The sequence below is a fragment of the Solea senegalensis genome, linkage group LG11 (genome assembly GCF_019176455.1).
Source record: "Solea senegalensis isolate Sse05_10M linkage group LG11, IFAPA_SoseM_1, whole genome shotgun sequence".
NCBI lineage: Eukaryota > Metazoa > Chordata > Actinopteri > Pleuronectiformes > Soleidae > Solea > Solea senegalensis.
In genome coordinates, this window is record NC_058031.1 from 2,940,306 (window position 1) to 2,952,384 (window position 12,079).

General features: G+C 41.9%; 1 protein-coding gene across 9 annotated transcripts in view; it reads right to left on the reverse strand.

The window, feature by feature from the left end:
- Positions 1-2,211: 2,211 nt before the first annotated feature.
- Positions 2,212-12,079, reverse strand: part of LOC122776908 (serine/threonine-protein kinase WNK2-like) — a 43,189-nt gene continuing 33,321 nt past the window's right edge. For 7 of the 9 annotated variants that reach the window (XM_044037691.1, XM_044037693.1, XM_044037697.1 and 4 more), the window contains 9 exons: positions 11,449-11,506; positions 11,289-11,362; positions 10,322-10,980; positions 9,546-9,772; positions 9,165-9,365; positions 7,868-7,966; positions 4,411-4,455; positions 3,579-3,880; positions 2,212-3,458 (listed from right to left, as the gene is read on the reverse strand). In XM_044037691.1, coding sequence (XP_043893626.1) covers positions 3,114-3,458; positions 3,579-3,880; positions 4,411-4,455; positions 7,868-7,966; positions 9,165-9,365; positions 9,546-9,772; positions 10,322-10,980; positions 11,289-11,362; positions 11,449-11,506 — 2,010 coding nt within the window. In that variant the 3' untranslated portion in view covers positions 2,212-3,113. The remainder of the gene's footprint in view (positions 3,459-3,578; positions 3,881-4,410; positions 4,456-7,867; positions 7,967-9,164; positions 9,366-9,545; positions 9,773-10,321; positions 10,981-11,288; positions 11,363-11,448; positions 11,507-12,079) is intronic. The other 2 variants (XM_044037694.1, XM_044037695.1) reach the window with 2 other exon arrangements.

Here is a 12,079-nt window from a genome sequence, read left to right on the forward strand (position 1 = left end):
TAAACACGACACATGGCGCCAAGCACAAAATAATATTTATTTCTCTCTCAAACATACAGTCTGTGATTAGAGTGCAGCAGGTAAGGGTGGGGGTGGGTCGGGGATTAATGCAGTGGGACATAACAGCAGGCAGAAGCAATCCCACACACTTTAAGTACAAGCCTTTTGACAATCATAGCATATTCACCAGGGGGCGATGCGGTCCACAGGGAGGTGAGATATGAGTCTGAGTATGAAGTGTCAGGAACTCTCCATTACAGTTCTACCCCTGCACCCGGAATGAATATGGCAACAGTAGTTTACTCCCCCTGTCTGCTCACCGCGGCGAGGGAGGTGGAACAAAATATACCAGATACAAGTGACAGAGAACAGAAATCTCTTACTACTGGAAGTATTTCACCAAAGCAGAAGACTCTGCATAATAATCCTATAAAAGTCCAATTCAAACCGAATTGATGGAATAATATACTGTACAACAAAAGCAACCCCTCAGACACCATCACCAACGCCACTGCCACCCTTTACACAATCAAACAAAAACAAAAATGTACAAATATAAACTACAAGAAAACTGTACAGTTCACAGCTTGGAAGGATCGGGGCGCTGAAAACGTTCAAAATGTGTTGTGGTGAGCGAGAGATTTCGAACCGTACGAGCTGTATTGTTTGTCTTTTTGCTTTGTGGAAACGTTGGCCATGCTTGTCAGTGATTTAAAAAACAAACAAACAAACAAACACTATATACACTATAGGAAACACAGGAACTTAAGTCTAAATTAAGGGGAGACCAGCTGTTGTGCGAATCCCCCACATCAAGTGTCGTTTGAATTTTTGCAATATATTACAAACAAGGAGAGAAATGTCGTCAGAAGCAACCTGGGAAATCAACACAATGTCAAAATTTCAACAAGGCAACAATAACACCGCTTTGTTTGTTAATTCAATTTGAGAAGTTTTGTTTTTAAATGTACCATCTTGTTTGAAACTGTACAGATGATAGCAGGCATCCAAAAAAAAAAAAAACAGAAACAAAAAACAATCAAGCTTTTGACAAATAAGTTAAAGACATCAGACTTTGACGAGTGATCGATTGCACAGAACATTTTTACAGTGTACGCTGCTGAGTAATAGCACAGCCAAGTCGAAAGAACACATCAAGTAAGCAGTAGTGATTTCATTTGTAATGGTTTTTGATATTTCGCCCCGGCTTATCTTCTGTTTGGTTTGGTGAGTTTGGAACTTTTCAACTTGACAGAGATAATAATAATAGTAATAATATTAATAATAATAACAATAAGGCTTGTGGCAAGGCCACGATCAAAGCTTTGTGGAGGGGTTAAATTGCACTTTTAAAGCCTCGAGTCATCACATAATAGTCACTGCTACATTCTCATCAGAACACTATCAGAGGCATATACTGTAGAAAGAACTAAGTCTAGTATATATGGCTCTGGACACTGCCTTTCCTCTGAGCACACTGAAAAACCAACACAAACAAAAACAGGCTGTGTCCAGCTGAACCATTTGACCTGAAAAAACGTGGATTTTGGCTTCTGGCATATTTATTTATTTTCCTCCCGGTCACCAGTCGTACATTTTTATTATTATTATCTTTTGTTTCTGCAAGGCAACGGTGCATTTCACCACTATGGCAATCCATGTGTCACAGGGGTGGAAGGTAAACAAAAGTAAAAATACATTTTTTTTATTATTATTTAAATAAGAGCATATACTGTGTTAATAGTGCAGTATTACAAGGGCATTAATGTGTAAACCGAGAAAACTAAAGTGTCTGTAATGCATTAAAAAAAAAAAGACAGACTGCACTCAAGCTACCAAATAACTTGGATGCAGACATGCTTTGTTTCAAAGAATTAAAAAAAACAACAACATAATAAATCAATGTTCAAGGCACTACATTCCTTCAAATATTCTTATCATAAATACTGTCTGTTTACAGTTTCTCATACCACTGGTATTTGGATTCCAATGTAGTGTTTTAATTGTACGTAACAGAGAAAAATAAGGCAAAAACAAAGTAAAAAAAAAAAGAAAAGAAAATCTGTTATTAACCGAGAATAAAGTGAAATCTGTTTTTCTTGACCACAGACACAGCAACGTGTTGTGTTGTACGGCTGAAGCCAAAGAGCATTAGCTAATCTCACACACATGTACTGTATAGTATACATACATGCGCACGCACACACACACACACACACACACACTTTACAGATATGAACCAATCAGCCACAACAATAAAACCACTGGAGGTGAAGCGACTGATATTATGACACCTGGTGGATTTATCAGGCAGCAAATTAAGAAGTTGTTTTTGAAGATGAAATCTTTAAAATTAAGAAAAATTCACCTAAAGACCAGAATAACTAATGATGATGACAATTACATGGCAGTCAGAGTCAACCACAACAGGTCTTCTTGGGAGTTTCCAGAGAACTGATAAGAGGGTCATGGGTACACAAGTCTCACAGATGACGCGAACGTTAGTTAAATTCTACAAATTACAGACAGTTTTAATGACAGCTGTGACAGAAAGTTGCGTTTGGCGTCAGAACTGAAACACGGAGCAACAGAAAAATGTGGTTTTATCAACATCAGGAATGCGAGTGCGTGATTCTCTGGGCAATGATCCAAGGATCCATGCAGAGCCAACCTTTATATCAGTGCTGGACAAGTACACTTGCCACCATACTGCAAAAAAAACAAAAAAAAAACAACAGCAACAGATCGGGAATGGTTTCAGGAACATGACGCGGTGTTGACACCTGAAATGACCCAACTTTAACTTCATCAAGCATTCATGGAATGTGCTGAACAACGATGACAGATCCACAGAAGCCTCACTGCACTCCTGAAAGCAGTTCAGACGTTGGCGACACATTCAGATGTTGTATGAAACATGTTTGAAACATGTTTTCATATGTTCAGGTGGAATGGGGTGGGCAGGTGGTTGTAATGTCGTGGCTGATCAGATCAGTGGTATGTGATGTACACAGAAGAAGATCAACACAGTCATGTTATTCACAATCTCAGGTTATGTACAGTGGTGGACGACATCTTATCCATACACACGCCGACTAACTTTATTGAGCAGATTAGGTAGTCCTAGTGGTGTGGGGGCCTTTCTCCAGGTTGTGCATAATAAGAGGGTAATTTTGGATCCCTGGGTTTGCCATTGTGGTATAGGGCGTCATTCTTGCAGCACCAAGCATACCTACAGAACCTGCTGACCCTACAGGACTAGGCATGCCGGACCACTGCTGATAGTAAAGCGGACCGGGAACCGCCCCACCATAGGAGCCTGCTGGCAGGAGGTGACCAGGAGGGAGCATTGCTGAGGGGTTGGGAGCTAGGCTTGAGGGCATACCAGGGCCTAAAGCAGCAGTCAGGGGGCAGGAAAGAGGCAGCTGGAACTTGCTGGTACCAACATGGCATTTCATCTGGAACAGAAGCGAGTCGTTTTAACCAAAGAGTGCACACCGCACCTCATCATTAACATCACATGTGATTGAGCAAAATCCAAAAGATCACACTTAGTGCACGTCTCCATTTTCGAGTACCTCATGTGCAGCTGCTCCCGTGGGCGGAGCTTTGAATTCCAGGTCCCTTTGGCGCGTCTGTTGTTTGATTTGGTTCAGTGAGGGTCGCGGCTGATTGGCCGCCGCGACGGTCTCCTTCGCCCAGTCGTCCACCAGTTTGTGGAGGTCTTCTGTGAACATGCCCCGCTTGTTGTTACTGTTGTTGGTTTGGACCTGAGCGAAGCGTGCGACAGGCTGAGCGGACGGCGAGGGCGTGGCTGTGGCGAGCGATGGCTGTGTGTGACTGGAGGCAGTCTGAGCGGCGTTGGTGTTGAAAGACGACCCTGAGGAGACACGACAGGTCTTAGAAATCTGCTCAGTCAAAAAAAGGGAAATAGAGCTTTCAGATCAATTGGCTACTGTATGGCGTCATGTGACATGGTTTGACCACTTCCTGTGGTTTTTTTCTGTCTGACTAAACAAAACTTAAGAATTGTAATACTTCAAGAATAGTCCTCATTGATCTGTTTGAGTAAATGTGTACACACAGCTTTAACAGTAGCCAACGGACTGCAACATAAATGGGATGAGCAAATTCTATACAAATGAAATGTTGGATATGCAAGCAATGACAACATTCTGCAACCAAGACACGTAGGCACACACCGCCATGCAAAACCACAATATAGATATCAAGTAATGCAACAATCTGAAGAGGACCCAAAAACAAAACGCCACATTTTCAAAGTGCCAAAACAAAAAAAACAAAAAAAGAATAGAAAATAAAGTGCACATACAAATATAAGGACTAAAAAAAGAAGAAGAAGTAAGAACAGGGTAAGAAAGACAGTAAGAAAGTAAAGGAGATAGTTACTACTACTGCGCTCTTTGCCTAGACATAGTCGTTTCAGAGTGGACCCTATGAAGGTAAAACAGCACAAGACATAAACAGTTAGGCCAGAACACACTGCACACCACATCTGGACAAGCTGCTTCAGAAGCACACTGAGTTATCAAAACAACTGGGGAGAGAGAAAGAGGAAGGGGAGGACAAGGGGGGTTGGAAAATCAGTGAGGAAGACTGGAGAAAAAAAAAAAGAAAAAAAAAGAACCTAAGTATTATTTTACTTTCAAGTGGGTGAATATTTGTTGACTTAGTGAAGAGTGAACCTGGCCGGCTTAACAAAGAGAGCACACCTAGCCTGTGGAGTGATACTGCCTCGTTAGGATGGAGACCTTTTTAGGATTTTTTTAACCCTAAAATAAAAGCTTTATTTTAATGGGTCACTGATTCGTAAAAGGGAAAATTGGATCCATTTCATTCTCAGTCTGCACCCTGAACCTGGCTCACAGGCCTCGTCCAGACCTGGTAACAACATCCGTCCTGAGGCCTCATCCACACGGAAACACAACTTTCCTGAGAAGATCTAGAGATGAAGACTTTGCAGTAATAGTGTCTTAGTGTGAATGAAGGCAGTGTTGTTCTCTTCTTATATTGCTTTTAAAGCTTATTTGTTTTATTGGAGATCTGTTTTGAACACATTTTGTCGTAGATTTTACACATAAAAATTAAAATAATCTATAGAAATCATTTTGAGAACAAAAAAGATAAGATGGATAAAGACACATTTTCTAGTACGCCATAAGAAACCCTCCAAAACTGACGTTTTGAGATTGTCTTTTTTTTTTTCCACTCAAGGGACTTGTTATCCAAAAATGAGGAGGCTGGTCTCTAATTCGTCCTGAGGATGGACTGCATCCATGCAGCTCAGGCATGTGGACACACAAGTTCTCAAACCCTCCGCCGTATGTTGCTGCCATGGACGTTTTCATGCATCTCCCTCAGGAAGGATGTTAATGCCAGGTGTGAACAGGGTCTATGTAAATTCAAAGAGCAACTGTGAGAGTTGTGACAGCGACAAAACATCCAGAAAAAGTGACATAGAGCCGCTTTGTCTTTTTGATTCAATTAACTTGTAATGAATGGAAATCTGCTGAAGTGCAGCCACGATCATCTTAATTATCTACTCAAATTAAGAGTGGGATATTTAGGTTTTAATCCATTAGCTGGTAGACTGAAATCCCAACAGAACAGTGTTCTCTAAGAGTGGGCTAATAAAAGGAGATCCCTTTTGTCGACGTGAGAATGCCTGTGAAACAAAAATGTGAAGCCAAAAAAAAAGAAAAAAAGAAAATCAAAAACGTCAAAAAAGGATCGAGCACACATACGAGAAGGGGATTCATCAGAGTCAGCACTTGTCAGAAACATGCAGGTAACTCGGGAGAGGTGGACGGAGGAAAAAAAACAAAACAAAAGTAGTAGTATTGATGATACAGCCCTTCATGTGGCGGAGCATGTGTCCATCAGTGCCCTGCCTGGTTGCCTGCACCATGCACGTCTTCTCCGTCCAAACATGAGGGACAGAGCGCGCTCTCCTCTGGCACAGCAGAGGGCGCTGTGTTTCGCTGTGTTATTACACACACACACACGGCTAAGGTGCCTCTACTCGGGAGATGTTATTAAAAATTCACAGTGGATGGAGACGTACAACAAATAAACAGGGTATTATTGAGGTTTTGGCACTCTCTCTCTCTCGCACACACACACACACCCTTGACTTTTTTTTTTTTTTTACATACGTGGTGACCTGTCATTGTGTTCAGCTGACCCTGATATATGGTAACCATCGCACACATACACTGATCAGATCTGACCTCAGGCCCATGTTTGGAGAGGACTAGCCATTCACAAGCCTCAGTATGTTTCACTGGGTCCGTTTGTGCGTTGTTGTTTTTATTTTTTTAAGCCAGAAGCGCTGCACAAAGCATTTGTGTGAAGGAGGAGGAGGAGGAGGAGGAGGAGGAGACTTTGAGCTCACAAATGAATGTCATGAGTGTAACTGTGGTTCTATGACTTGAGAAACAGGTACAGTGATTATTCAATACTTATTGGAGTTCAGACATACAGATGAATAAAAGGCATGTACAACTTTAAAAAAATGTTCCTTTTTCTTTCAAGCTTTTGGCCAAAACACTAGAGGATGACAAGACATTCTGAGGTTATTTGGAATGTGTAAAACCAGTATTTTTGTTCTATTCATTCTTTCTTTCTTTCTGAAACATGGAACTATTACAACTCAGAACACTTAGGGCCCTTTTCCACTATGGGCCCAGCTCGCCAGCAGTTGTTTTCAGTTCATTAAAACTATTTGTTGTGAAACACAACGGCAGGGTTTGTGATGCCGGTCGCTAAATACACCAGACTCCACTGTTAAATATTGAGATTTTAGACATTTCCCTGGTAATTGTTGGAGATTAACCCACGTTTTTTAGGATTGCTAAGTATTTTTAACTGATCTACAGTTCGGCATTGTTCGGCTTGATTCTTGCACTCTGACCAATCAGTCTGGCGACGTCATGCAAGGTATCACTTCAGCTCGCTTGGAACCTCGCCAGAGCTGGTACTATGCTAGTGGAAACACAACTGGCCACTGCTTTTTGATTACGCCATTTTGCTTCCACGCAGTTAACCTGAGACTCTATAAGAAACATAGAGTAGTTGGTGGAAACACTCAGGAACACTTGAAGATAAAAGGTAAAGGAATTACTCTGAAACAGGATCTTATTCCTGCACGGACATTTCAACAAATACACCTAGTTGTCTTCTCAGTAACGGGATCTAAATATAGAAAACACAACAGCTCTGAAAGTCTGCATCTGTTCTGCAGAAATGAAGAAAGTTGTTTTCAAAAAGATTCATTGATTTGATTTGTGTTACTCCTTTTTGTTTAGTAAATACAAAAAAGCTATTTCAGTTTGTTCAGTTAGATCAGACATAGATCTAAATATCAGAAGACATATTAACAAGGGCTCTGTTGTTGGGAAAATAACAAAACAGCGTCTTTGACTGCCACATACTTCTCTGCACTAGTGTAGAAACTAAAAAAACAACCTCACTTAAATAAAATCAGACCTGTTCCACTGACAGCTTGAAGAAAAATAAACATGTTCTGGCTGCACAGGCCTTTTATTCTGGTGGAGTGTGAGATTTAATTGACTTTAATTAAGTTTTCTTATCCAAAAAAACTAAGATGTGAATGTGATGGATTATCCTCTGAAGGTCCAAAAAAAAAAAAAGACTATGCAGAAGAGGAGAAGGTTGTGGAGGTGGTGGGCGATAAAAATGTACTGTATGTCAGGGGGGGAGGAGGAGAGAAGAGTGCGAGGATCCACTGTTTTTATATTCACTAACAATAAAGAGAGGAAGAGGAAGGTTAAATAAAAAAAGATGGAAGCGAGTGAGGGGGAAGTAGAAAAGAACAAATACAAACAGATGGACAGAGACACAGGTCCACTGAGGAATCTAGTGCGGGGTTTGCTACTAGATTTATAGGTGACTCTCTCTGACGTTTGGTGGTAAACGGTCCAGCCTGTAAAAGTGAATATAAAGAGGGAAGAAGAGGAGAAACAAGAGAAACACTTTGTAAAAGTGCACAGAGACTGAGATGAGAAAACCCCACCAGCAAAGGACACTAAGAAGGAGTGTACAATAAGCAGGACCACACATTATGGTCTGGTCATTAAAGGACAAACATAAATATCAACCAGAAAAATTCCAACTTTACTCTTTATTCTCTGCACTGTAAGTATTTAATCAACTGTGACACATAATTTATGATAAAAGTGATTCAATTATGAGAGTGACAACCACAAAAGTTGTTAAGAGTGGTTGGAAATTGACACAGATTGTGTATAGTGGAAAACTATACACACACACACGTGTATGTGTGTGTGTGTGTGTGTGTGTGTGTTTCCCACAGTGCCACTTCTCCTTTCTAGACCAACAGAGAGAAGCGTTAAACTTGATCAATATGCATGTAAACTTTGGCTTTATTCAGTCAGAGAATGTCTATAATCCGCCAAGGTGAATCTCTGATGATCCATGTTATCCATGAACCAACAAGTCTTTACCTTTACTCATATGACAGTTTATGAGACAACATGTCCCATCCACACACATACACACACTAGGGCTGGGTACCACTGCAGATTTCCTGTATCAGTTTGATTCCAATTCACAAGGCTTCAGTTTGATTCATTTTGGTTTTTAATTTGATTCATTTACAGATATTTCGACTTTCTTTGGTTATGAAAAAGACTTTCACAGAACTAATGCTGCAAATTGTACAAAATCTGGAAAATTCAAACTTCAAAAAGATGTTCAAGATCAAAATATCAGCTACAAGATGCACACTTTATTTATAAGTAATTACCCAGTTGTCCAGCAGAGGGTGCTGTGAACAAAGCTTGGCTTGCACCCATGACTTCTTTGCTCATCAGAAAATGATGTTGTGACGTTTTGAGGAGACAATTGAGGACACAGACTAACAAAACTGTCCTCCTGAGCAACAATCGCAAACACGGAATCATCAGAAAAGCAGCGAGAGGACGTATTTCTGCGGTTAGCTTCACTAGTCTCACTTGATCGTGATCAATCATTGATTATGAATCAACATTGGCTCTTCAAAATAAAACCTGATATGACTTGGAAAACTGATTTTTTATTTTTATTTTTTTAAACCCAGCCCTAACGCAGACACAGACATGACGTTAACCTGTAATGTGTACCTTGGGCAGGGCCTGCCTGAGTGGTCATTCCATCACCGTGTAGTCCAGAGTAGATGTTGTCCGAGGAGAACGAGCCCTTCAGGGAACAGGGCTGCTGTGTGAGAACCTGCTCTGGGACAGAGTTGGGCCGACTGCTGGAGCTGCCACTGGAGTGTGCAGAGCCATCAGACAGAAGTAAACCTTTTGCCGGGGAGCTCTCACCTTGATGCGAAAACAATAAAAAGCATAAATCAGAATCATGAATCATTCTGTGAATCACACACTATCAGTTTTGTAAACCTGATCCAATCCCTCTCATCTCCACTGTAATAACTCTCCCCCATACACAGAATTGTCACGTAAATCACGTAGTGCCACCTACACACACACAGACACACGCACCTTTTCTCTCAGTGGCGCTGTTAAGATTGTTTTTAAGATGCTGCACCATGGGATTGAGCAGCTTCCCGGCCTTCAGCTTGTGTTTGCTGGCCCGACGCCTACGGCCACTAGGGGGTGCCGCATGGAGTAAACCCACATTGGGAGGCAGAGTTTTGCCCAGCTCCTTGTACAGATGCTCAATCTCACTCCTCTGGAAAGCCTGCAGCTCAGAGATCTCCTTCATGTGTCTGGTGAGAAGATACATGAATAAATAATTAAAAACACCCGAATGACCACTGTGAAGGTGCTTTAAAATTCCTTAGCTCTGCGTTATCCTCTCTAACCCTAATCCACTCGATCATTACAGGTCACAGTCGCGATACCTTTCTCTTGTTCTCTTGTTTTACTAATTGATTTAAAAAGAAGTCAGTTCAGTTAGTACAACTGAATTTGTGTCACAAAAATCGCATGCAAGCAAATAAGTAAAATATCTGCTTTTTTAACGAACCTAAACATCTGCAGAGACTCAGGGTGACTATCTGCACATATTGTATTGCACAGTATGCTACAAGAAAATCTTGAAACATTTGAATTCATGCTGTTTGTAGTTGAGGTTCAAGCTCATACTGCAGAAACCTCACTTTGAAAAAAACTGCATTAATGTGCAGAAAATTCAATACTTGGGCAATTAAAGCAGTAAGACCATGTCTCTTATTTGTGGGGAGAAAAATCACTTTCCTTTTTGCAAATGAGGCTATAAAATACAAGGTTATAGCTTTGTGTGGACGTTACTTTACTTTTCCCGTAGCTTTTGCAGTTCCTTCCGCATATCAGCGTCCTCAAACTCAGAGTCATTGTCGCTACTGATGTAGGACGAGGGGGCATGTCCCGCCGACGGAGAGGGAGCGTGACCGTTCATCGCCAGGGGCTGTCGGCCCGGTGACTCAGAGTACTGCTCACTTTTGCTCCTGCCGGAGCGCCGCAGAAAGGCTACTGCCCTCTTCATGAGGTCACTGCCACTGTGCTCCGACAGGGCATTGGCCGGGGGAGCGGGCTGCACCGGAGGGAGAGCGATGCTGCTGCTGTCTTCATCTGCCGAGTCAGAGTAGAGGTGAGAGGAGTAGCGATGGCGGTTGGGGGTCGGAGTATCGATGGTCTGAGCCCGGGGGATGTGGCACGGGGAGATATCGGGGCTGGAAGTGGGGGTGGCTTTGTAGAGGTTTGGTGGGGCAGAATAGCGGTTGGAACTGTGGACTCTGGATGTTCCCGCATTTTGTTCATCAGCTGCGACTGTTTTGGACGACTTGCCCACGGCTTCACTTGGCTTCTCTTTCCTGCATAGGCCCTGGGTCTGACTGTGAGACCCTCCAGAGCCACTAGAGGGTGCTGGGGAACTGCAAGAGTTGGCCTTATGTTCCCCTGAATGGCAAGTGTCAACTGGTGAAGTGGAGATGATCTGGAAGGAAAAGAAGCTCATATTTTCAACTAAACCAGGTTCCATGAACATTTACACTATACCAACACATGCTCACGTCCAATACTGATATCACAACCTGAAACATTGTCTAATATGAGTTCATTTAGCATCTTTAGCATCTTTTTAAATTACTATGCTGTTAAACAAAAACATTTTATACCACATGGCTCATGTTCATATACACGCATACATACAATTTTAACCGTCTGTGCAAAGATATACATTTATTTATTAGTTAAGGGTTTTGGGATCATTGTAAGAGCCTGAACAATAATGTGGTTTCTTACTTGAAAACAGCCTTTATTGCTGTATGAAGTGGAGGTGGCAGTCACATCTCTTCCTTTCAAATCCACATAAGCACCTACAAGAGAAAGAACGACAATTATTTTTTCAAAAAAGGCACAATGAATGATCCGATAAGGCCATTACATAAATAATGTTTCTTACCGGCCACTGCCGAGTCATTCAGTGCACCCACACTATCTGTGCGCTCTGGAATCTGAGGCTAAAAGAGAAAAGAGAGAAGGTTGTGTGAGTGGGAGGTTGCAGGCATTTGAATAGTGGCAAATGATTAATCACTACATGTGCTAGACCAGTGCAGCGAGGCTAGCCAGCAACCTCCCCTGACCTCAGTTTAAACTCAGCGAGTCAGAGCCCGATTTGTTATGAAGCACCAGAGAAAGAGATCATGGCAAATTACTGGACTGGCATTACCCTCATCTCTTTAGGCTTTCTTTATAGCCAATGGCCAAAATCAATAGCACAGTACAGGGAAACAATTCAATAATGATTCCATAAACTTAGCTCCTAACCAACATCTGCTCACGCTTTTTACCGTCCATCACACAGAGTTGTGAGGAGGACACTCAGGCCCAGTTCAAACCTGGTATTAACATCTGCCCTCAGTAATCCGATCACATGCGGACAGTGTGAAGTATGCCTGACGTTAAAATGCCTTCTGAATGCAACCCCTGTGATCACATGAGACCCGAACATGTTTTCAAATACACAGTGATGCCAGTGTACGGTTGAATCTGATGTCCACATGTGTGTCTGGGACAACTGATGGAGACTAAAG